The 27,218-nt window shown below is 39.7% G+C and overlaps 2 protein-coding genes and 1 pseudogene across 2 annotated transcripts; all 3 read right to left on the bottom strand.

Annotated features, from left to right (window-relative positions):
- Positions 1–1,167: 1,167 nt before the first annotated feature.
- On the bottom strand, positions 1,168–2,499 carry LOC115738152 (beta-D-glucosyl crocetin beta-1,6-glucosyltransferase-like). The gene has a single exon (XM_030670683.2). It carries the CDS (start codon positions 2,497–2,499, stop codon positions 1,168–1,170), a length of 1,332 nt encoding a protein of 443 aa, XP_030526543.2.
- Positions 2,500–7,985: 5,486 nt separating this feature from the next.
- On the bottom strand, positions 7,986–9,383 carry LOC115738139 (UDP-glucosyltransferase 29-like). The gene is given in 3 exon segments (XM_030670666.2): positions 7,986–8,309; positions 8,312–9,037; positions 9,040–9,383. Coding segments are annotated over 3 exon segments (1,341 nt in total). The 5' UTR covers positions 9,377–9,383; the 3' UTR covers positions 7,986–8,031.
- A 1,824-nt stretch (positions 9,384–11,207) lies between these two features.
- LOC115733178 lies at positions 11,208–25,661 on the bottom strand (annotated as a pseudogene).
- Between the last annotated feature and the right edge of the window lie 1,557 nt (positions 25,662–27,218).

The raw sequence follows: 27,218 nt of genomic DNA on the forward strand, positions 1-27,218 counted from the left end.
ATACTTTACCTCACATAACAAAAGTATGAAAGCTACCGTGCAATCTTTTATTGCTTCTCTCTCTCTCTCTTTGTCTCCACAATCATCGAATGATCTAAGGGATCCGTTTACAATCACCTAACAAAACTCAACAAACAGTCAAACGTTACACGTCACTAGTCCACTCTTCATGTTAAACTTAGAAAACGAGAATAATGGTAATGTAGATTAACTTGATTTTGGAAATAACTTCGTCAGGATCACCCAAATTTTGCACAACTCTTGAGTAGACAGTGCCACGATAAGCAAGTGCAGCCGTCAATATTAGCTTTTCTGAGAGATGATGTCCATATGCAATTACATCGATTGAAAAGCAAGCATGGTCCTAACGAGCTCTTAAGTGAATGATTCTAATATAGGGTCCTGCTAGCATGACAATGTGACAGTATAACGGTGTAATGCTAAACATAACTTCAGATATGGGTCCCACCATGATTGCTATATATTTTTGGTCATTCATAACACTTGTGGTTAATATTGCACCATTATACTGTTACACTGTTAGCTTATTAAATCCTTCAAATATATGACAACCGACACCATTTGAAAGTTCGCGCCACTAACGTTTGCTTATAGGCAGTTGATAATTAAGAAAGACTATGTCATTTGAAAGTGAGTGCGATTTGCATTATCATTCAGGTAGACAGTAAAACAGTATTTGAAAGGCATCCAATGGAGGACATCTTAAGATGTCAAGTGCATGACAAGGATCCACATTTAGTTTTGTTGGGGCCAATGCGAAAAGGTTGATATAGTACGTGGTTAGGCCTAGAGGACTTGTTTGGCACCGTTGGTAGAGAGAACTTATGAAGACAGGTGCTTGGTTATGAACAGGTATATGGACTTGGCACTGAGGACACTCAAAATTTCCTCAAGGTTGGCTGCTAAGGAAAAAATTAGAAAAATAACGTAAGGAATGTATTACATTTTTCGATATTACAACCATGGCCTATTGTCAAGCATCAATCAAAATCACATAAAATTCGGTGTAATATGCCATTATGAATCTATAAGCAATTCTGACCACGTACAAGATATACGTATTACGCGAGATATTTAAGTGTTTTGCAGAATACATTATATATGAACGATATTTTCTTAATATCTAAACAATGTCTTTTTAACACCTTACACTACACAAAGCTTCACAAGCGCATCCTCCACTTCATCAATCTCTTCATCTCCTTTATTCCTAATGCCTACACTCACTTCTTTAACTTTCTTCCTCACACCCTCCCCACCTTCCTCCACCACAAGAGCCTTGATCACCTCCGCAATCTCCTTTCTCTCAAGCTCTCCGCTCTCATTCCTCATCACCTCCAATCCAACCCCAAAGTCCTCGACGAGCCTTGCGTTGAATGGCTGGTCGAGATGCATCGGCATCGCGATGATCGGGACTCCAAACTTCATGCTCTCCATGACCGAACTCCATCCGCAGTGACTCACGAATCCACCAACGCTTGGATGTGCTAGAACCCTAGTTTGGGGTGCCCATCCCTCTATCACTAGTCCTCTATCTCTCACCCTTTCAAGAAATCCCTCCGGAAGTGCCTCTTCAAGCCTGACATTCTCTACCATCGGAAATTTAACCACCCAAATGAAGTTGACATTGCTAAGCTCCAACCCAAAGGCTATCTCTTCTCTTTCCTTCTCCGCAAGGAAGTACTCCGTGCCGAAGGAGACGAATATGGTCGATGATCTTTCCTTTTGGTCAAGCCACTCAATTATGTGATTCCCATCCTCTTGGACAGGTTCTTCAACTAGTGGGCCGACCAGCACGACTTTCTTTCCCAAAAGGTCCCTTAGGTAGTCAATGTATTTGCCCTCCAATTCCCTGATGGCCTTCATGAAGATTAGGCCAGCCGATTGGTCGTTGCATCGCACGATCTTTTCCATGCCACCTATGCAATACGTTGGTGCTTGTTTCATTTGGTTCCTATACTTTGCTATCCAATAGTCTTTAAGAGAAAGTTCCTTGAATGGATACTCATCGCCCGGCCTCTTGATAAAGTGGAATGTGTATGAGTTCATCCCTGCTGCCACGGTTGAGAAGCTGATTGCCGGGATGCTGCGTGACCTTGCGACTTCGGGTGCCCACTGGAGGAGATAATCGAAGATAAGCAAATCGGGTTGGCAGTCATCGATGATAACGGAGAGGTTGGGACCCGTAATGTCGAAGGCCATCTTGAGTGTCGGCATGAGGTGAGGCGGTAAGCCCCTAGTTGTGTGGTATTGAGGAGGGAGACCAGGCAAAGATGGGACATGGAGCTCCACCAGCTCAATGGTGGAGCAATATTCATCCGGGATTTTGATGGAACTAAGGTTGACAGGACTTGAACATAGAAATGTGTGGAAGTTCCTTCTGCAGAGCTTTTTGGCTAGCTCTAGAAATGGACCTATGTGACCATGAGCAAGCCATGGAAGCATGAGAACCCTAATAGTTCTTCTGGTCGTAGCCATCTGTGCGACTCTCTTAGCTAATTATTGTTCGCTCTAAGCCTTTCAACCATTTTGATTTCAGATGGCTATTTATAGAAGCAATGGCGTGTTTGATCAGCTGTCATGGGTTCTTCCTTCTTTCTTTAAGTATTACTTCCTCCACATGTATATGACGTATCAAATCAAGACACTTTTGGCATTTACGTAATGGCATATGCAGTGGTGATGTGATCCTCTACTGTGATTCCTTGAGAAATATGACATTTCAAAGTTTTTAATTTTCCTTCATGTCATTTATATAATATTCATTGATTTCTATACACACTTTGATTTGATGGGTTACACATGGAGTACAATAATTGTCGGATGCGTTTGTTCGAGTGAAATTTTTTTCGGGAATTAATTTTTTACATTTTTACTGGTTTGATTTGTCGAAAATGACTTAGCCAATGAAAAAAGTGAGGCTCGATCTCTTGTGGCCGGTCGGCGAACAGCAGAGCAAGAAGGAAAAAGAGAAAAATAAAATAAAAATGAATTTAAAAATTTGAATTTTCTTTTGCTGATATAAAGTCACGAGATTGAAATCATTTTCCAAATGAGATCCAAATATCATAAAACATTTTCGATCAAATAGCACTAAATAAAGGAAAATTGGCCATTTTAAAAAATGATTTGTTGGGAAGCATTTTCCTTTTTCATGAAGTTTTCCTTCAAACAAACGCATCCTTAGGCTTGGTTTATTTTGAGGAAACTCAATGATTTGCAAAAAAAATTTCCTCACAAATGATAGCTTATATCGTTTAGAAAAATAAAAAAAATAAAAATATTTCCATGATTCATGAAAATGTTTAAATCTAAGTCAGCGCTAAAGACGTGAGATTAGACATAATCATGGCGACTTGCCTATTAGGAGCTTCTGGTACATGTGACCCGACTCGTTCAAAAGTGCTTCTCATTGTTTTTTTTTTTTGGTCAAAAGTGCTTCTCATTGTTGACAGGTTCAACCAATTACCATCAACGTGCAGGAAGAAGGATCAAGGCTTGCCCAAACACATACTTCTAAGCATGATTTGAATTTGTGAGCACAAAAAGAAAAATCCGGTCCTAAAAATTTTACAAACTCAAGGTTTTATTTATTTCAAAAAAAATATACAGTATTTTTCTAAAAATGATCTCCTATTTGGATTATAAAAATATAATAAATAAAAAAATTCTTATCTTCCATGAAAATATTTAGATATTAATTATTGTCGGTATTGAAAACATTTCTTGCTGACTAATTAATTTAAGCAACACAAATAATCATCTTCAAGCAAATAATTTTCAGATAATTTATTTTTTCACAAAATAAATGAAGCCTAAATACTTTTTAAAAATAAAAAGTTTATGTTTTTAAGGCACTATAAAAGTACAAGCCAGTTACCTTCCTAGACTGCGACGAATAAAGCCAATGAACATTCAGATTTAGATGTCCACCTCCTAAATTACTACTATACCCTCCATTGTAAAATTATGTCTGATGGTGACCTTTGCAGTTTGGTCATAACTCCATAATCTCAAGACTATAGAGGTTGAGAAAAATTAGGAGGTGGAGCAAACGTTTTGCCTTCATAATTCACTCAAAGAATGAAAATGAAGAATCCCTATGCATACATGTTATTACTAAAGCATATAGGCAATCACACCCGATTTTAAATATCTAACACGCCCATGTCGCGTGTACGAAATCTTGCTATTATATAAGAACTTTTTTTATTACAATTATGTTATTTACCCTATTTATTTTCTCATGTTGGTGTGAGTTTCTACAAGTGTAAAGATTAATCTTTTGGGAGAGTCTCCTCAATTTTTGGGTGCCTCATTTCTAATATAATGAGATTTTGCTGGCCTTGAGAACATATGTAGTCACAACTTATAATCCGACGTTTATTGCTAGACCTTAATTTTACCAGCAGAATGTCATACTATTCTTGTTCAATGCTGTCGAAATCAACAAAACCTTTTCAATTGCGTTTATAGATTAAAAAGCTAAAGAAAAAGAACCCTTCCTGTACATGGTCAAAAACTGTAAGCTTCCGAACTTGGAATGAAAATTATTCCACACGTGGCCTCTTGTTAGTAATTTAACCCAACCCGCACCCACCCCACCCACCCCCTCAACAACCCCACCCCCCCCAAAAGTACAGCCTCTGGTTTGGCGAGTACAATACCGGTGTCGAAAATCCGACTCCTGCTCTTGGGTATGCGCTGCTGGTATGGTAAATGGGCGAAAGCGCGAAGCAGGAGCTGCAGGATAGAACGGAAGAGTGAAATAAACATTTTGCCCCTAAAAAAATACGGACAAGCATTTGGTCGTATTACATCATACCAATTTTTAAAATTGATCACTCAACAATTAATTACAAAGACTTCATTTTTTACTTCGAGTCATATAAATGAAATAATTATACATACAAATTGAAATTTACGAGAACATGGAGATAACTACACGTGCTAAAAGCCCAGGGTGGAGTGGCTCCTTGTGGGAGGGGCCAGTATTGCCACCTCCATCTACATACCACAAAATAAAATCCGAGCTTCAAAAGATCTTACAACCTTGGTGGTTGCCGGAGAGAGGCCATTTTCCACGGTGGTCAATTTTGTACCTAGGCTATATTCGGTTTTGTCTAACATCTCTTCGGAAGTTTACTTGGAAAACCGAATAGAATAATAACAACGTAGTTTGTACTTGCTCTATATTCTATTTAAACAGGGCTCGGATGATATTTAGAGGAGCTCAAATAATGTCACACAGCTCAAGCTCTGATGGAGTATTTCATATGTAATTATCGGATTATCAATAGACATCTTTGAGATGATATAATTAAAATACTTTAGTCGCAACGGCATGATCCACGCTAGTCCACCATGTGTCGGTCATGGCCCAGCATGGATCATCAAATAATTGTGATTCATCAAGAAACACGTCGGATTTTTCACGATTCACACATACGTAATGCAAACCCGTCTCAGCCTTCCTTCTTGCTAAAACAGGGCAGATCAGGGAAGATGAACTCACCTGGTTTATCTGCAGCGTTGGAGCCGGGATGGATCGACGAGTCGATGTTTGAAGCACCAATGGTCGTCAATGAACGGAGCTAAGGCGAACCGATGAGGCTTAGAGAAGGTAAAGTTCTTCAAGCGCTCCCGGCCAAAGAACAGAGCAGAACGACGGAGGACCAATCGTTGAAGCTACGGCTCTTCTCGGTCGGTCAGGCTTGACAGGAATGACTGGAAGTGGCGCAGTAACCGGCAAGGATTGTCAAACTTTTTGGATCATGGCCCAACAAAGCCCAATTTGGTTGAGACTTGACAAAGACCTGCAAATCACAGAGAAAAGGAGATCGGCTTGGCAAGTTATGGCAACTGCAGGCGCGACAACGACGACGACGTTCATGAACAACAGAGAAATGTGGTTAGGAGAGCAGAGCTGGGGCTGGAGCGAAGATTGAGCAGTCTCGTCGTGGCACGGTGAAGCTCGGAGCAAGCCACGATGGATTGTCTCTCGATGCAGGTAGGCAGGTCAGCTCGCCTCGGCCTCGGCCTCGGCCTCGGTTGGATTTGCGGTATCGTGGAAATACAAAGAGTGGCTCGTTGGCGATAGCAGCAGTGTGGAGTCGCACGTGCAGGACGGTTGCTCACCCGGTGAGGCTTCGCGGAATGGCAAGCGTCCTTGTAGCAAGGGAGCAGCCCGTCGAGTATGTCTGCAAAGTGTACGCTGGACTGACATCGTGGTGGCTTGAGTTGTTATTGGAAAATATTCTTTGGAATGGGATGAAATAGAATTTGAAGCGTGATAATACTCTCTTTAATGATTTATTTACCTCACAATATTGTTAATATTTTCGACAAATATCCTTTGGGTACAATAAAGTCTTAAATGAGAATACTGATTTCTTCGGGATCTTGTATTACTTTGAGGAAAAAAACGAAAATGGAAGTTGATTTATGATAATAAACATAATCATTGAATAAATAAATGCGAAAGGACATAATTTTTCGTGTCTGAAAAACAGTTTTTTTCTCAAATACAACTCTCCATGTCCAAAAAATAGTTTATTATGAAAACTGTCACATATGAAAATTGTAGCAATTCAAAGATTGTAAGAAATTGATATAAAATTCGAAATTAAAAAATTATTAAAAAATACTTGCAACTCCCAAGTGAGCAGTCGCATTGTTGACAATTAATTTATTATCACAATTTCGAAAATAAAAATACAATAATCATTGATTGGTGCCAATTCTAATTCGAGAACGGCAAGATGCTAGGTGTACCTAATAATAGAGCACCAGCATACGGGTATAGTGGGGTCTAACTCATTTGCCTATTTCTCTATTTGAAAGACTATAATAGCCTTCTAATTAATAAAGTGTCTTGCAATTATTCATCTTTCTTACTTTGGATAAGGAAGAGACATATTCTATTTTGTTGTCCGTGTGTAGTAGCTTCCTCCAACGTGTGTTCTGCCCCTCTTTGAACGAGACTAGAGCCCTCTATTTATGGGCACTGAGGATCTAAGAAACATGGGCTGTTGCAGATAGGGTGGCTGTAACCTTGAATTCTATCATGATGAGGAAAGACATAGGGGTTACCTCCCATGCCCTGCCTCCTATCCTCATGTTGCTTTTTTACCCATGACATGCGCCCGTTCCCTGGTCTTCTTCCTTTGTCTTTTTGTCCGCTTTCAAACTTCCTGGGCAAGTTTCCCCCCATTTCATGGATTTCTTTCACCCTCGTCACTTTAAAGTTGCTAGCCTGATAGTACTGTTAACTATTTTCGACTACACGATCTCTCAATCAATAAGTATTTTATCCAAAATACGCGATGATGATGTGTGGATTTAACGGTACTTTTAGGGAATCATTTTCCTTTATGTTCTGCCCATGCCTCTCCTTTCTTCTTTTGCGTGCCTTTCCCACCACAAGAAATGGTTTTTTTTAAGGCTTTTCTTGCTTGCCTTGTCCAGAACATCACATGTATTTTACGTGCCATTCTCGGCCAAGCAACATGTAACTTTGATTAAGTTCAAGACCCCTCACGTAAGTTCATTAGCACCGGTACAATTAAAATGTTCTTAATATGCAAATGCAATTTAATTTTTATTTGGGTTGGCTCGATCCTGCCTAAATGGAACATCAAAATTTAGACATCAATATATGGCAATCTATCAAACTCTCTCGGGGGATCTTGCCACAAGAGGATCACGAAATAGGGCACCATCAAATCCGGGGTTGAAAAGATCTTTAAAGTGGACCGCTCAAATTGTTGCATTTCCTTGATTTAGCTAGGTTATATTCGGTTTTGTCGAACATATCTCATTGAAAGACTGCATCAAAAGCCGGATAGATGCTCAATAACTTATATTATATTCATACTCTATATTAATCTGGAGCGTTGCTTAATAATTACGCTTTTAGGACAAGTTAATCAACGATATAAACAAAGTTGGACCAATGCAGGATCTTATAGAATGCAACTATTTCAAGAAATGTAATTAACGCCAAGTCAATTAATCTTTATATCCCACGCAAAGTTGGACCAATGCATCAGCCACTTCGTCTAATTCTCCCTCTCCTTTCTTCCTAATGCTGTCACTCATTTCTCTTGCCTTCTTCCTCACACCCTCTCCATCTTTCTCCACCACTACATCTCTGATCACCTTCGCTATCTCCAGTCTCTTGAGCTCTCCGCTCTCATTTCTCTTGACCTCCAATCCGACTCCGACCTCACCGACTATCCGGGCGTTCATCCGCTGATCGAGATGCATTGGCATCGCGATGATTGGACCCCAGACTTCATGCTCTCCATGACGGAGCCCCATCCGCAATGACTCACGAACCCACCAATGCTTGGATGCTCCAGAATCTTTCCTTGTGGTGCCCATCCAACTATCACCAGACCCCTACCTCTAACTCTTTCCAAGAACCCCTCGGGCAATGCCTCTTCAAGCTCCATGCTCTCTCCTACAGGAAACCTAATGACCCAAAGGAATTTGACATTGCTAAGCTCCAATCCAGAAGCAATCTCTTCTCTTTCTTTCTCAGTCAGAAAATATTCAGTGCCAAATGAAACTAAAACAGCAGATGACTTCTCTCTCTTGTCAAGCCACTCAATGATGTTATCTCCATCTTCTACGTTACTAGGCTCTTCCACAAGTGGACCAACAGGCACCCCTGTTTTCCCCGAGAAACTTGAGAGATAATCCACGTACTTCCCTTCCAGCTCTCTAAAGGACTTCAACAAGATGAAGTTGGAGGACCTCTCAACACTCTTTGGAGTCCTATCCTTCCTGCCGTCCCCGGCGTCTTCCGCCGCCTTAATGATTTTCACAAGCTCGTAATCATGGAGGAAAATTGCTTCAAACGGGAACTCGTTGCAGGTGTTCTTGAGCACATGGAGCATAAACGAGAGCGGCCCTGCACCGACACTGAAGAAGACGACTGCTGGCACGCCATGAGATTTAGCTACCTCCGGTGCCCACGGTTGGATAAAGTCGTAGAGGAGCAGATCGGGCCGATGCTCTTGACGATATCGGAGAAGCCGGGCCTCGCCATGTCAAAGGCCGCTTGGAGGGCTTTCATGAGGTGCGGAGGCAAGCCTTTGGTTGTGTGATAATGGGGAGGGAGGTCAGGCAGAGATGGAAGGTGAAGCTCGACGAGTTCAATGGAGGATGAATGTTTCTCGGACATCTTGGGCTTGATGGAACTAAGGTTTACAGGAGTGGAACACAGGTAAATGTGGAAGTTTCTCGTGGAGAGCCTCTTTGCTAGCTCTAGAAATGGTGATATGTGGCCATGAGCAAGCCATGGCAACATCAGAACTTTGATGGGCCTCTGCATATTGTCCATGCTCATCTCAAATCTCTCTATCTTGTTTCTTCTCCCTTAGCCATTTATCTCTAAATGGGTATATATAGCGGCAGTGGAGAGAAAACACAAGAGACCGCTCGATAGAGAATTTGATTGATCTCGTAAAGACAAGGGTAGGATGACTATGACATAGATTAAGAATGTGTGCCGTCACTTTAAGGACACTACAATTATTATAACTTTCATACGGTGTCTACTTAATTTTTAATTTTTAATTTTTTGATCGAAATGTTGCTCACTTAATTACCATAATTTTTACGATCACATGAGGTTCATAACTTATGTACAATGCTTACGTGAGTGACATATTGAGTTTCATAAAATTTTCAATTGATAATTTGGATACCGTAACTTTTTAAAAACATTTATTATGAATGTTATGTTAGAGTTAGATTTTTGACTCTTGGATGAACATTTTTTTACATGCAACGACACTCAATGGTCGATCAAAAGTGACGACATCAACGTCTCTTTAGAAGTCTTGACACTTAAATATTTTAATAAAATAATTATAATATTTGAACGAGCGCCATATCAAAGTGACAACACCTATATTATCCTTGTCTCCATTAGAATTGCTATCTGTGTTGTCGTAGAAAGTCGAAAAGCCAAGTTGAAGGTGGAATCCAATTTGGCACTTCTGGATTTGTCGTCATGGATGACGCATGTATAACTGAGGCCGCAACTAAAAACTCTAGTTTTTGGAAAAACATTTTGGCATGGAAAAAGAATCGATTCAAAACAACATTCGGAAGCGATAAAAATTGACAGTGTGAAATCCATAATATATATTTTCTCTTTCAACTTTATCATCGTTAAACTTTCATAATTCTATAAACACCCTTTCCTTATGAGAGGGCGGCAACAAGACTAGATTTGACCATTGGCGAGGCCAAATCTGATTGCTAGTGAGGCTTCGCCCAAGGCATCTAAGGCACCAATGAGGGTTTGAGAGTGCTTCTAAATTTCTTCTCAATTTACTTCTAAATTATAAATTACCAAATGCTATTTGTATTTCAAAAAAATAACTTCTTCAACCTAAAATCTTAGTAATTTTTGAAAAGAAAAATCTCGAAAGTCCAACCAAACACATCAAGAAAGTCAACAAACCACTTAGGAGATGGACAGTACAATGTGAGTTGTGAGTTGTAACTTCACCGTCATTGTGACAGCTCATGAAGAAAACTAGCAGACAGATCTCATTAATTGTAGCCACCTTTTTTTTTTTGGGTCCATAATTGTAGCCACTTCAAGAGTCCTCTTGAAGATTCAAGGCATCAACAGAAGCAGCTAATTGGCAGTAGGCGCTACTGCTACGATTGCAACTTGATGATGTGGAGTGAAAACTGACGAAAAGAACTGACGAAACAGTCCGCGAGTTCAGAGAGGACTCTCTCCGTGTGATTACCAAATTCAATCTTAAGGAAGATTAACAAAAAAAAATCGTAAATTTATTATACTTTTATCAATTTAATCTTAATTTTTTTAATTTATCAATTAAATCATAAATATTTTCACACTTTATCAAATGAGTCAATTTGATCAATTTTAGTTGGAAATTGCTCATGTGGACACCGATCGTTTTATGTGGCACGATTGGCGCCGACGTATATAATTTTTATTAATAATTTAATTTTTTTTAAAGGTGAATTTTATTAAACTAAAGCCGTGTATTGATATGAAGTGGAGAGCTAAACTATGAAAACAATCACAACAATTAAACTAGGAAATTCTAACTAATCGGTAACTATTGCCCTTATTCAAACAAAATCAACTGAGATCCTAGAAATGATAACCAATTGATAAATTAAAATGGTCAAACGCCATCTGTCGCTACTCCGCAAAGCTTCACAAGCGCATCCTCCACTTCATCAATCTCTTCCATCTCGGGAAAAGTACACTAAAAGTGCCATAACTTTTGTACGGCGTTTACTTAAGTACCATAACTTTCAAAATATTCACTTAAGTGTTATAACTTTTAAAAATCGTTCACTTGAGTGCCATGTTGACATTGCAGCCGGAAAAAGCGACGTGGCAGGCGGAAAAGTTGCTGTAGACGTCGAAAAGCCGACGTGGCGCGCCGGAAAGGCGACGTGGCATGCCAAAAAAGTTACTGTAACACTCAAGTGAACGATTTTGCTCCAATGTAGCACTCAAGTGAACAATTTTTTAAAATTATGGTACTTAAGTGAACGTTTTGAAAATTATGACACTCAAGTGAACACCGTACATAAGTTATGGTACTTCTAGTATACTTTTCCCCTTCCATCTCCTTTGTACCTAGTGGCTGCGCTCACTTCTTTGACCTTGTTCCTCACACACTTCCCACCTTCCTCCACTACAGCACCCTTGATCACCTTTGCAACGTCCTCTCTCTCTAGCTCTCCGCTCTCATTCCTCAACACCTCCGATCCGACCCCGACGCCCTCGACAAGCCTCACGTTGAGTGGATGGTCGAGATCCATCGACATGGCGATGATTGGGACTTCGAACTTCATGCCCTCCATGATCAAACTCCACCCGCAGTGACTCCCAAATCCACCTACGCTAGGATGCGTTGGAATCCTAGCTTGTGGCGCCCATCCATCAATCAATAGCCCTCTATCTCTCACCCTTTCCAGGAATTCCTTAGGAAGCGCCTCTTCAAGCTTGATGTGATCTTCCACCGGAAATTTAACCACCCAAATGAAGTCAACATTGCTAGGCTCCAACTCATATACTATCTCCTCTTTCCTTCTCTATAAGAAGCACTCCATGTCAAAGGGTGTGAATATGGTCGATGATTTTTCCTTTTGATCGAGCCACTCGATTATGTGATTCCCATCCTCTTGAACAGGGTCTTGAACAAGCGATAAGCACGGCTTTCTTCCCCAAAAGATTACTTAGGTAGTCAATGTATTTGCCCTCCAATTCCCTAAAGGTCTTCAGGAAGATTAGGCCGGAAGATTGATTGATGCAGAGCGCGACCCTTTTCTATGTTGCTCATGCTGCTCTCCAGCACTTGTTCTACTTGGCTCCTGTACTTTGCTATCCAATGGTCGGGAAGACAAATTGCCTTGAAAGGGTACTCATGCCCCGACCTCTTGATGGAGTGGAGTAGGTATGAACTCGACGCTGCTGCCACCCCCGTGAAGTTGATTGCTGGCATGTCGTGGGACCTCGCGACTTCGGGTGCCCACGAGAGGAGATAATCGAAGATAAGCGAATTGGGTTGGCAATCAACAATGATGTCGGAGAGGTTGGGGCCTGCTAAGTCGAAGGTTGTCTTAAGTTTCAGCATGAGGTAAGGCGGTAAGCCCCTAGTTGTGTGGTATTGAGGAGGGAGACCAGTCAAGGATGGGACATGGAGCTCTACCAGCTCAATGGTGGAGCAATATTGATCGGGAATTTATATTGAAAAAATGTCTCGAGTTTGTGCCCGAAGGGAAAATATGAATATTTTGAATAGGATATTTCTTGTTTTGCTTGATATCAACAGTAATACTCTAGATTGCCGACCAAGAAAAGGAAATAAAAAGGAAGCTTGGGCTTTGTTTTGATATATACGGAAATCAAATTCCCGTGTTGAAGTCAGCAACAAATCAGCAAATAGGAAAGTCTAGGGTTGATCGAATATATGTATATTATAATTCATGTTGACCGTTGATTTCGGCCTCTATTTGTTCCTTTTTTTGTGTTATTGATATATTTTACATTATGAAGTCTAGAATATATGCAGAGAAGAAGTAACACTTTACGTGAGTGCTTGTAGACGTAGTTGTTATCAATACGTGTAATCTTGAAGCGCCGTTTGTGATTGAGCGCTTGGCGTGGGTTTTGTTCGGGGAATTACATCAAGGATTCAAGTGTTGAAGCTGATTAAATCTTGACGTAAGATTTACATGCTGACTCCTTTATGAGATTAAGAGATTATTTCATGAGAAATTATGGGGATAAACATTTGTGGGTTATATTGGATGTAATTAGAGGTTGGAAAACACTAATAGTGTTTGAGTGACTCGAGCATGGTTTGTAATTTTCATTGTATCGCTTAACTATAGTGGAATCAATTGCTACTCTCCTCGTGGATGTGCTCTCTACGATCGAACCACCTAAATCTAGTGTCTAATTTATTTATTATTCTGTCTATTTTATTATTTGATCGCTTGCTTCCCCAACAATTGGTATTAGAGCTAGACTTGCTTGAGTTGAAGCTCATCGATGAAAACAAATTTAATGGGAAGGATTTTGGCTTCTGGAAGATGTAGATTAAAGATTATCTGTACTAGATGAAATTGCACTTACCCTTGTCTAGAGAGAAGCCAAATACAATGAAGCAAGTTGACTAGGAATTGCTCAATAGATGAGATATGGGTTTTATTCGATTGATAATGGCTCGTAATGTTGCGTTTAATATTGTGAATGAGAAGACCACTGCGAGTTTGATGAAAACCCTATCGAATATGTACGAGAAGCCCTCTGTGATCAACAATGTCTATTTGATATGACGTCTGTTTAATTTAAAGATGAGCGAAGGTGCATCAGTTGCCAATCATATCAATGAATTTAATGTGATCGTGGTCAATTAAGCTCAGTTGATATTGATTTTAAAGATGAGGTGTCTGCTTTGATTCTATTGTCTTCATTGCCCAATAATTAGAATACTAATGTTACTACTGTCAGTAATTCATCTAGGTCAACATATTTGACATTTGATGGGATTCGAGATATAATTTTGAGTGAGTACATCCGTACAAAATAATCTGATGAATCTGTGCATATTGCTTTAGTAGGTGAAAATAGAGGAAGAACTAGTACTTGTGTCGGCAAAAGTAGTATGACCCTCAACAAACGTAATCAATCTAGGACTGGTGGCATTGTCTGTTAAAGCTGTAGCAAGATGGGGTATTTTAGAAGGAATTGCTTTAAGCTGAAGAATAAGAAAGGTAAGGGAATTAGAGTTGAATCTCGGATGATGTTGCGGTCATAGATGATAGTAATTCGAATAGTGCTGATTATGTTTTGCTTGTCATTGATTATTCATCATTTGACGAATAGATTATGGATTATGGTTGTTCTTTTCATGCTATACCAAATAGGAGTTGGTTTACTACGTAGCAGTACATAGATATGAAGTAAAATGCAGTCGGGGAACAATGCTAAATGCAATGTTATAAGTGTTGGCGATGTTAGAATTAGAATGCATGATAGTATTGTAGGGACATTGACCGGAGTAATACATGTTCTAGAGTTGAAGATGTTGAGGCTACCGTTATCACTTAGAGGGGATAAATAGGTGATTTTGGAGATTTTTACAAAAAATTAATGCGGATTGTAAATGAGAGTGCTCAAAACTTCGTTCAAATGATGATAGCTAGTTCGTACAAGCGATATTCGAGATGCAATGCTTTACACAATTAAGCTATAACAGTAAGCAATCAGATAGAGTTAGAGTAATAAAATGTGCACATATGATTTATAGTGGTTTGGATTTATTCAAGCCCGCGTTCACTTCTTCACGCTAGCAATCGATCGATCGAATTTCACTAGTGAATAACTGTTGACACCTAATTTTAGTGGTCCCATATTTTATTTCCTTTATCAAATAGAATATGTCTAATTAGTAAGTATGAATTTTTTTTTTCTTCTTATCTAATTGTGAAATAAAAAAATAATAAAAAATAATAAAAAGAAGCAAATAAAAAAAAAGAAATTTGCGTCGGGCCCTTCTTTCTACCATTCTGCCCATTCCCTTTTATTTTCTATCCCAGACTCTCTCTCTCTCTTTTAGCCCAACTCCCCTTTATTTCTTATTTCTTCTTCAAAGGCCCAAGCCTACCTTATCTCTCTCTTTTTCTTCTACAAGCCAGCCCATCTCACTTCACGTCACTACCTCTACCCCATATCACGTCAGACCCCCCCTCTCTCTGTGGCTGATTCATGGCCACAAGCTCACAAAGCCCCCATGTCCACACAAGGAAACTTGAAGGAGGAGGCAGAGAAACGCTATAAAAAGAGGAGAGAGAGGAGGGCGACAAAAAAAAAAAAAGGGGGGGCAATTTTGGAGACCTCATAGAGAGCTCCTGGGGGCTCATTCAGGGGCTCTCAATCAACAAAAAGAGCCGAGGCTCTCAGTTCTGAGAGCAAAATAAAAGAGAACAAAACAGAGAGTGCTCGGGAGACCAAGAGCACGGTGGACTAAGCTAGTTTTTCAACCAATATGCCTTCCAACGGCTACGTACTCTTCGTAAATGCGATGGAGATTTCCGTTGAGCGAGAGGAGACCAAGACCAAGAGGAGCTAGCGAGCCAAGAAGCTGTTCCTGACTGGTCCCTTCTTGACGCCCGCCTGATGACCTCCGTTTGACGCCATTTCATGGCTAAACCTACTGGGGGTGATAAGGTCCAGGTCAGTTTAGTCGTAAGGATGAGTCGATGGTGGTGGTAGTTGTCGGAGGCGAGCTAGCTTGAGTTTCCTCGCTGCGACACGTTTCTGGCCATCACTATTGTAGACGGAAATGAAGACCGTTCTGGCCTCGCTCGAGTTGGACGTCGGCGGAGGTGGTGTTCAGCCTAGTCAGAGCTAGCAGTTGCACTTGTGATTTTCGGTCTTGTGGTTCTTTGCTCGATCTGGTGTCCGGGATCATTGAATGGTGCACGCAAGTTCGAGCGGAGACAATGCAAAGGTGAACAGGGGCGACGCGAGCTCGATCAGTGGCGATACGGGCGTGAACAATGCGGCACACGAGCTCGAACCAGCGATGATGCCAGCTTAAGCAAAATGGTGGACACATGGTTCCGAACGGTAGTAGTCCAACGAGGTGCGGGCGAACGGATCCAGATAGCGGCGATGTGCAAGAAGATCCTGGCGAGCATGGTGATCTCGACATTGTTGTTTGTTTCGGCATGTCGCGAGGTAGAAGAAGGTGAAGGCCGTCCGTGGGGCTGATGTTCTGAGTTCGGCATGGCCGAAGCTCGTGCGGTGTCCGCTTAGAAGTCTAAGATTGCTGGAGACGACGTGGTGGTTCATGGCGCCTGGGCGCTGAGCAACGAAATCTGCATCATGGCTCTCGATGAACCAGGGAAGAAGAAGTCACAAAGAGGAAGATCAGAATGCGGGTTTTGGTGGGGAGTGGGCATTAGTCCATTTTGGGTTGGGATAGACAAATGGGCTTGGCTTTTGGTTTAGTACAGGGATAGTCTTTTAGGCGTGTGGGCTTAGCTTAGTAGAGTTGGGCCTTGTTCCTTTCTAAAACTATTTTGGGTTTTAATTCGGACTGGGCTTAGAATTGAGCACAGTCCGAGCATGGAGCCGAGGCCTGGGAGGCCAATCCGGGTCGGGTCAAAAATCGAAGCCGAACCCGGATCCTTTTTTTATATTTATTTAAATAAAATAATAAGAAATGGTTAATAATAAAAATATTTTTTTAAAAATCAGAAAATGCAAAAAATAGGAAATAGGTAGGAAATGCCTTTATTTGCCTATTGTGTCTAATTAGGCTTTTATATGCCCGATTGTTATCTATTTTTCATGTTTAATTAGCATGACATAGTCTAGCTTAGCATATGAATGTTTGAATAATTTGTTTCGTAATGCACATCTCAATAGATAAATTAGCATGTCAATTAGAATTTAATTCAAAATGCTCGTTTTATCTTTTAATTAACCGAATTTTGCTAATCATCTGCTTTGAGTGAGTGCATGTTCCAAATGCGTGACGCATCAGATTGATATTCCAATGCGGCGATCGATGGTGCTGCCCGTGGAATTGGTAGCCCATTGGGGCTTGTGAATGAAGGCCGACGTCTAATCCGGTTTGATTTCATGTGTATTCGATCCGCGTATCGGAGTTGTTTGTTTAAATATTGCCATTATAGATTTGGTCCGCATGTGCTTATCCCGATCTTTATTTGGCATGTTTACATGATTGAGTGTTTATAACACTGTCTTTTGAAAAATTACCTGTTAATCGCTTTTCCTATCTGTTAGGTTAAGGATAAATAGGTAATTGCACGAAATGACAGAAAACATTATGCATGATCATTTAGTACTGGTTAGATACCTGATGAGCTTAAAATGATATGCAGAATATGTGGTCACCTTAGGGAATATCAACTGGTTCGGTACCGAAAGGGCGCTAATTTTCTAGTTAGCGTAACCAAGTCCCCGAACCTAGAAGCTCTGGTTGCGTAGGAATCGAGATAACCCTATCGTGTCTTGATTGGTTTCTAGCCAACCCCAATAGGCTAGTGGCGACTCTTAATAGCATTTTAATTTGCTAATCAGTAAAAAGAAATCCAATGTCACGCGAGGTAGGACTTGGGAGAGTCCACGCCATTGTTCTATGGCAATACCTCTAAACCTCGCCGGACCCTCGGGGGAGGCCGAAGGTGAGGTCGCGACAATAACTCGGAGGTCACAATGAGGTGAGTAGACTTCTCGTCTGACACTCGTATGTTCTCCTCTAAGTATTACGGTGTATGGTCAAAGGTACGTGAGATATGTGAAGCTCTCTCGATCTTAAAATTTTGAACTATTTTCCCTCGTTCTCTTGTTCTTTAGACTTGAAGTGTCCTTTTATACTCCTTCATCTCCAACTGACTGTTACAAGATCTTGAGAGGATCGCTCTCCAAAACTTCCCCGTTTGGACGAAACCGTATAAAAAAGATTTCGTAGCTATTGATGTCAACAAAGGAAAGAATACCTCTTTGGATCAAATCGTCCATACAATCGTGATCCAGAGTTTCCATAGATAGATTACTTCATTAGGTGAGTCATCCTTGTCTCTGTTAATTCACGTCCTTTATTGATCTTTATGATTGAGAATCTTCAAGTTCGAATCCAGCTTGATCTGCTAGCCATTGTGATGATGTAATATATCATTAAATTATCTTGACTATGTCTCTTTATTATCTAGTCGTTGCACGTGAAATACTCCTTTCCGAGCTTGAACATCATTCCAACATCCGAACTCTCCACTCAAAGTCCGAGCTCGATAGAGCATCCGAGTCCCTCAGAACATCATTTGAGCCTTTTCTGCTAGATTTAATCCTGTGTATCCCACACCTATGGATAATCTGTAAAATAAGTATTTCATTGCATTAACCCAAATTTAAGAAATTATGAACTGTTTTGTCAATTTCAAAATTAGTGAGGGGTATTCTCAACAAAAGAAATATATAATTTTCTTGAGTGCATCAAATTTAGCTGGGTGTCGATATTATTTAGAACACAGAGTTCTGAAAGTTATTCGAGGTACCTTGGTGATAATGAAAGGAATCAAGCATAATGATTTGTTTGAGCTTTTAGGAGAGATGGTGACAAATTTCACCGTAGAGACGTTAGATGCATCCGTTTGAGAGTTTGAATTATGGCATATGCATTTGGGGCATAGTAGCGAGAGAAGTCTAAAGGTTCTAAATGAAAAAAATTACTATTTTATTGCTGACTTTCTAAATATATGCAGTCTTTGTGATTTAGATCAATAGTGAAAAGCGCACTCTAGTGCGACCGTTAGAGAAATCACGAAAATTGCAAAATTAATTCACTTGGATGTTCGCGGGTTGTCGCGGTTTCCTCGAGAAAGAATGCTAGGTTTATACTTACCATTGTTGATGACTACTCGATGAAGACCTATATTTTTGTGCTCGGGCACAAGTTTGATCTTGTTGTTAGGATCAAACAGTTGATAGCTTTGATAAAAAAAAAAAAAAGACTTGCAAAATGAATAAGCATATGCGGACTAACAAAAGCATGGAGTTCTGCTCGAAGCTATTAAAAGAACTCTGCTTGAAGGAAGGCATAGTAAGATATCGCAATCGTGACAAATCACAACATGTTGCAAAATTGATGATTAGAACGTTACAAGAGACCGTCTATAAAATGTTCTCTAGTAGGCAAATGCGATTAGTACAATGAGCCGCTTGGTAAATAGATCCCTATTAACTGCGATTGGATGTAGGACTCTCGAAGAAGTGTGATAAGGTAATATTCCTGATTTTTCTATTATTAGAATATTTAATTGCTCATGTTGTGTTGGAGTTAGTGATGGTAAGCATTGTGGAAGGGCAAGAAAATGCAAGTTCCTAGGCTATATACAAGGTGAGCAAAGTTACAAGTTGTGGTTCACGGAATTAAATTCACCTGTTATCGGTAGATAAGTTATATTTAACGAGTCTCCAGTACTTCCGAGTATGAGTGCTATTGGTAGTGCTCATACGGATCCGGACGATGTTCAGCTGGAGTTAGAGTTGCAACCTGAAACGTCTTAGATAGCCGGTACTAGGGAAGTAATCAAAACAGATGTTGCTCATAGCGAGGTAGAGCCTGTAAAGCCCATGGTTGTTGTAGCTGCTGTTATCGACAAGGTATGTGTTCGAACTCCCGACATATATGGATACAACGGTGGCTTTGCTATATTTGTGATAGAGCAGGTTTTGTTGAAAAACTCTTGTAGAGAAGTTAAATGTCGTGCAATTGGTGTTTTGATGAGGCTCTCAATTTTTTTGAAGTTCAAGCGAGGCTTGGACTTGGAAGACATCTATAGCGGTTGAGCCCATTGGGACTATGGGAGACTAGTAGCGAAGTTTGAAATTATTAGCGAAGCGATTGTGGCTTGGCTCAAACGTTGAGCCAAGGTGGAGATTGTTCAAAATATATCTCGAGTTTGTGCTCAAAGCTAAAACCTAAATATTTAGAATGGGATATTTCTTGTTTTTCTTGATATCAACACTAATACTTCAGATTTTCGACTAAGAAAAAGAAAAAAAAGGAAGCTTATACTTTGTTTTGATCCATACGGGATCAAATTCCTGAATTGTGACGCCCCCAGGATCGACCCCATTATTCTTTTTCTTTAGACATCTAATTTACTAATTTAATTAGTAAGGGTTTCTCCCTTCTTAGAGTTGTCTAAGAATCCTTAGGTATTGAGAAATTATTCGGTGGTTAGCAACTACCACGTCATAAGCTTATGTGGCGTGCATGTTCTACTAAAAAGGTGACACATGTCCTGCGACATGGAAAAGATGAAAAATGAGAAACTAAAATAAAGAGCTTTCGTTTCTCTTTCGTATGCAAAAAGCACTGAGCACGAGCAAGCATTTATTGCTTGCTCTCTTTCTCCCTCCCTCCCTCTCTCTCCTTCTTTACGTTTCAACCTCTGTCTTCTGCAAAAATGATTTCACCCTCTCTTCCTCTCCCTCGTTCACCTCAAGCCCTCCCCTCCTTCTTCTTTGCCTTCGTCCTTATAGCCATCGTCGCCTCTCCAACTGCAAAAATCGCCGACTTGGCCTCTCCTAAAACTCATCATATTTTAATGTCACTGAAGTTACATAAATCATTGATCTGTTTTAGTAACCCGAGTCCAAAAGTTGTATTTAAAGCTTGAGAAAAAATCGAGTCTTGATTAGTATAAAACAATTATTTGAGCATGTCTTAATGTCCCTTAAATCGTCCGGGTTGGAATTAGTTGTTCGATGATGCTTCTGTGCTCTTTGTTTGAAGGGATCACTAAGCGTTCGTGAAAATGACCAGATGAGATCGCATATATATTTGAGAGGCGTCTTTCTAAAACTTAATGCAGGTTTAGCAGCGACAATGCTGATACACGCCAAGGAGACTTTGGATCTTCGGCTTGATTTTGATTTTGTAGACTTGCTCCTTATGCCCGGGCGAAATGAACTAAGAAGAGTCGCCTTGGAGGATCTAGATGCGGGCCTTCGGTTGTTATCCACATTATATAGATCTTTTTGGGTTAGAAAAGCTTGTAATGTTCTTTCGGCCTGGTGCGATTACAAATGATGTATCATGAAATTGATTGAGTTCGTTTAGGGGATTATTTGTATTGTTAGTAAAAAATCACAAATGCTGTGGCTAACAAATATAACCAGAACTAGAACTAGAAATCTCAAAATTATAAAGAAGGTAGATTCCTAAACAAGACTTAGAATTAGACTCCAATGTGGTTGTCTTCGGTTGGCATACAGCACGGGGAGAGACACTCCGAGGGACTTGATTTGAAGAAGACGCAAAAGCAGGTGTTGTAAAGGCGCACCCCCAAGAGAAGCATGTCAATTGTCCAAACACGAGCAAAGGAAGAAAATTATACTGGTTTATAATAGCCAGGACCCCAAAACTCGGTGCGCCCACCGGTATATCTAGCATCGTAGGCCTCTTCCACTTCAAAATCGTTGGCCACGTACCCAAGTCCGACATGGGGAGCGAATTAGAAGTAGAAGACGAAGAAGAAGAGTTCAAGAAGCCAATGGGCGATCTTTGGAGCGAAGCCGCAAAGGCGATGATGGCGACAAAGAGGGAGGTGAAGAAGAAGGAGAAGGGGACGGCTTGAGGTGAACGGGGGAGAGGGTGAGAGGGTGAAAGAGGAGAGAGAGAGATAGAGAGAAAGAGCAAGCAATAAATGCTTGCTTGTGCTCGAGTGCTTTTTGCAGAGGAAAGAGAAACGAGAGCTCTTTATTTTAGTTTCTCATTTTTTCATCTTTTCCATGTCGGAGGACATGTGTCATTATTTTAGTGGAGCACGCACGCCACATAGGCTTATGACATGGCAGTTGCTAACCACTGAATAATTTCTCATAGGTATTAGTTCCATCGATCTATCAACTATAAGATGCTTTACTAAATTCTAATTTAATTCCTTATTTTCTATCAACCTTTATCTTAACCATAGAGGACTAATTACCCCATCTACTTAGCAAACATAGCAATTTCGAAGACATTTACAAACCATTCTTAATATTATATATTAGTGGGCATCCCAATCCATTAGTACATCACCTATTATTCCTTGTACAAGCTTAGCTTTCCTAATCAAAATTTACAGTCAAAATCTAGGAAAGCTATTCCTATTGACTATCTCACAAACCCACAACGCATTACCTCCCAATCTATCTTACAAAAAACTTTGTCGGAGGCTATCCATTCATTTACCTATATCTCTAATCCGTTAGATCAACTATGAACATGGGATGGGATGACCCTACTTCCTCATCATGATCCATTTTAGGATGTTGAACCCCCTTGAGGCCCGAGGGCTCATGGATATTGAGGTTTCGCAATGGACCCCTCATCATCCCATCTCGCGTCTGCTCATGTCATGAGACGAACTCAATAGGTATTTGGCATGCCAATCCCACATCAATCCATATGGTCGCAGTGATATGGACATATGTGATGCCAGTTTCACATCAATTATAGTTTGGCGAAGATGAGTCATACGAGCAGGGTACCCAAACAGTGTATCTCATGAAAACTCTATTTTCTTTCCTAAAAAAATAATGGGGTGAGCAAATAGCCCAGTAAATGAAATTTTTAGGCCTAAGACAGGAATATCAGAATAGTACTTAACTCAACGTTGTAAAAACATTTGACACGAAACTATCTTGTGATTCACTTCAAGAATACATGCAACATCAATCGAATCATTTTCATGTAAATCAAGGATGCAACAATACATTCACTTTTCTTTTCACTTTTTTTTTGGCATCCTTATTCTTGAGGTTATATCGAGACTTCTAATACCGAGCAACGTCGGCACTTTACGTGTCCGACAACACATGAGTTCAATTACTTGATAATGATAAATGACGTCTACGCCATTGCCTCAAGTAAACTTTTAGTGGATGACGGCACTTGCTTTTCCATTGTCGCGAGCAATGGCCACTTGAAAATACATCGTTTACCCCCGAGTCCCTACCCCGTAACTTCTTGAGCTAACGAAGATACGCGGATGTCTTTTAATGTCAATCGATAATCTAGCACATGCATGCGCCGGTTATTATCTTTTCATGTTACCCAATGTGCAAAACGTCGGAATGGAGGCGGGACGAGGGTTTAATCAAATCGTTTCGAATCCAACAAACCATTCTGGTGGGGCTCGAAATCGAATTGACCTCTTGGACCACCAAAGATCGGGCCGTTTAGCCTCGGTTGGGTCCGGTTGGGCTGAACCAAACCAGTATGGTCTAGAACCATTCCGGACCAACCCGATTCCGCCCAGCAGAACCGAACCGGTTTTGTTTGGGCCAGATTGGGCGAGCTCCGGACTCGGCCAGGTTTGGGATTGGTCCATTCCCAATCCGATTGACCTTGGTGATTTCCATTCCGCCTTCGATTGTATCCCGCTCAGCGTGCTTGGCTTCCCCCATGCAAGTTTAACCAAAATACATATCGTAAATGCCATGAGACTCATGTAATCATACAATCATACAATAACGCAACACTAAATCAAGTAATAAACAGATATTACCGTATTAGATCAAAAAATCCCATTTACCTCTTCACCGTTTTTTGCTTTAATAAAACTAAATGAGAACAAGGGAAAGGTGGCGGAGTGACAATGACAATGAGTGAATGGTGAGTATGGCATCGGCTACAGTGGACAATTGGCGTAGCGGCGGGAGTGCGTGTACGGTGGGCGAGTGGCTTACGGCGATGGTTGAGGCGGTTAGGTGGCAAGGCGTCTTGCGGTGAGCCGGTGAGGTTGGCGCGGTAAGAGGAGAGGGAGAGAGAGATGGTTGGCCAAGAGGTAGCAAGAAGAGAGAGTGTTGCTAGCCTAGTGCAAGAACACGGCCGACCTCCGATAAGAGATGATGGTCGTCGGTGCCACCAATAGGGCGTCTTCCATGTCCACGTCTTCCTCATGGTGGCGTGGATCGACGGTTGCCTCGAGCCGGCAAGTTGGTTGACGTGTTCCGATCCGTCCTCGTGTCGGTCGAGCTTTATCTCTTTATATAAATTTCTAAGAAAGCATTTCAAATCGGTTATTAATGACATTTCATTTTACTATATTTGAGAGTATCTTAACTTTACTAATCTTGCTGATTTAAGTTCATTCATGGTAATTAGGAATAAATTTATTATTTCATACTTCTTTTCCAAGCTTTTTTGTCAACAACTTACTTATCAAGTTTCTCTTATAATATAAACATATTTATAGCATTTGACTTTTCTAACTTATTTCCCAAGTTTCATTAATTAACTTGCCTCTTATTGGTCCATTTGTTTAGGCTATTACCCTAGGTTTCTAGAATAGCCATTTATCGTATTCGATTGGTCCGTTTGTATGCCTAAATTAATGAACTTTATTTCATGCATGAAAATGACATTGATCTTATCCTTTGGAACATTCATGGCATTTGACCTTTCTAACTTAATTTCCAAGTTTCATTAGTGAGCTAGCTTCTTATTGATCCATTTATTTAAGCTATTAACTTAGGTCTTTAGGGTAGCCATTTATCCTTATTTAATTGGTCCATTTGTATAGTTAATTAATGAACTTCATTTAATACATGAAAATGACATTGATATTATCTTTTAGAAAATTGACTTATTATTGACTTAGAATTGACTTAAGATGGACTTAATCCTTTTTCTTTAGAAAATTAATTTATCATTAACCTAGCATTGACCCCATTCTTATCATTTAGAAAAATTGCTTACTATTAGTTTAATTAGCTTAACATTGACGTATTTGTTTTACAAATATCCATTCATGAGCTACGTCATCCTATCATTTCTCTCTAATACCGTTTTCTGAAAAAAAAAAAATTCCCTAAACAAGTCAAGCAATCATTTCCTTATGGAACCTCGGATAACTCTATAGAATTTCAAAATAACTTTCTCAAAGAATTTCTCAAAGGATATATCAATAGGGTTTATTTTACTTTCTAATTATGAAAATTCGGGATATCACACGAATTGAAATTGGCAACAAATCAACAAAGAGGAAAGTTCAGGGTTATATGCATAGAAGAAGTGCAACTTTACATGAGTGCTTGTAGATGCAGTTGTTACCAATACGTGCAACCTTGAAGTGCCATTTTCAACCAATCACTTAGCATGGGTTTTGTTCATGGAATTACATCAAGAATTCAAGTGTTGAGGCATATTAAATCTTGTCGTAAAATTTGCGTGTTAATTCCTTCATGAGATTGAGAGATTAGTTCACGAGGCATTGTAGAGCTAAACACTTGTGAGTTATTGGATGAAAGTGACTTGAGCATGCTTTGTAATATTAGTTGTATCGCTTGATCTACAATGGAATCCATTGTTGCTCTCCCTATAGACGCAGTATATCGCAACCGAACTACGTAAATTTGATGTCCCATTTTTTTCTTTTTCTATTTTTTTTATTGTTTGATTGCTTGCTTTCGCAATAATTTTGATGGAACTAAGGTTGATAGGACTTAAACATAGGAAGGCGTGAAAGTTCCTCTTTGAGAGCTTTTTGTCTAGCTCTAGAAATGGACCTATGTGACTAGAGCAAGCCATGGAAGTATGAGAACCGCAATGGTTCTTATGGTCGTAGCTACACTCAATATGATTTTTCTTGTTCTAAGCTTTTGATGATTTTGATTTCAAATGGCTATTTAGAGAAAAATGGCTTGTTGATCATCTGTCATGGGTTCTTCCTCCTTTCTTTAATGTTTCTTCCTCGTATAGGTATCAAATCAAGACACTTTTGTCTCTGCCCAAACAAAACGACCGATTCCAAGTACATTTGGCATTTACATAATGGTGTTCAGCTAAAAATGGTTGGTTGACGAAAGATCATTCAAAAAATGTTAGATTTTCGATTTTTTAAGTGAATTGAGTTCAGTGATGATTCAGATAGGAACAATGTATATGGAACATACTACTAATGATAACTAAATTGAAAGAATAAATATTTATGAAAAATAATGATGAATTAGTATCTTGAACTGTAGAAATTTGGTAAGCGTTCTTGATTGCGAATCATTTACAACTTATTCTACTTGGTGAGCTCACTATTTTCAACTGCACATTCTTATTCATAAGCAATTAGAGTATCCGATATTCTATCCAGTTTGACTTTCTCTATTTTCTTCTACTGGTGTGGTTGACCGCCTATCATTATACGTTGATAACCGCCTTGGTTTGTCACTGTTCATTGATGACATTGTAAGTTAGGAGCGAACATGGTTTCAAGGTAGCACTTGGAACCTGGAACTAGACTAGTGAGGAACCTATCCAGTTTTAGGTTTCAAGGTATATAAGGTAGGTTTCAAATTTAAAAAATTGGGGAACTTGTTTTGACGAGTAGATTCTGGTCGCAACCTACAATCAGGGAAACTTTAAGTCAATGAATTATCAGGTTAATTAAATTAACTAACCTAATGCGGACTCTCCCCAATCCTACCAAATCGCAACTTAGCTTCATTTTATGCAAAATTATTAAATTTGGAGCCGCCACTAATCATTCACGGTTGGTTGATTATATACCTAAGTAAGACATCGGGAGAAATATTTTATTTCTACGAACCCGAGAAAATGAGTCTAGAGACTTGGTTACATTAATTTGAAAAAAATTAATGCCCTTTCGATATCAAATTTCATGAGAAAATCTCTTTTGATTGATGATGTAAATTAAATGATTTCTTTTTTGGATTTTCTTTTAAAAATGCAATGCAAAAACCTAAATGACATGACAATATGAATGAGGACATAGCAAGGTATACTCTAAACTATATGATATGCAAGTGACAATGAATTTTTTATTTTCGGATTAAAAGCTAACTATTATGAAAACTTGCCCTAAAGTGAAATAACATCTCATTTAAATTGAGAAAATGATTTCCCAAAGTCTTAACTTATATAAGATGTTATTTGTGGCTTGAAAAAGGACTTTTGACATATTTTGCTCTAAAAAAATAAGGTTTATTTTTTAGGTTTTTTTCTATGGATTTAATTAACACAAAGAATGAAAAAAGATAAATAAAAATGCCCATAATATACCTTAATTCCGAAAATTTTCCGATAAATTCACCACATATCCAAAGCTTAGGGTCGGAGGAGAATTTATCCGCA

The sequence above is a fragment of the Rhodamnia argentea genome, chromosome 8, assembly GCF_020921035.1.
Source record: "Rhodamnia argentea isolate NSW1041297 chromosome 8, ASM2092103v1, whole genome shotgun sequence".
In the NCBI taxonomy this organism is placed as follows: Eukaryota; Viridiplantae; Streptophyta; class Magnoliopsida; order Myrtales; family Myrtaceae; genus Rhodamnia; species Rhodamnia argentea.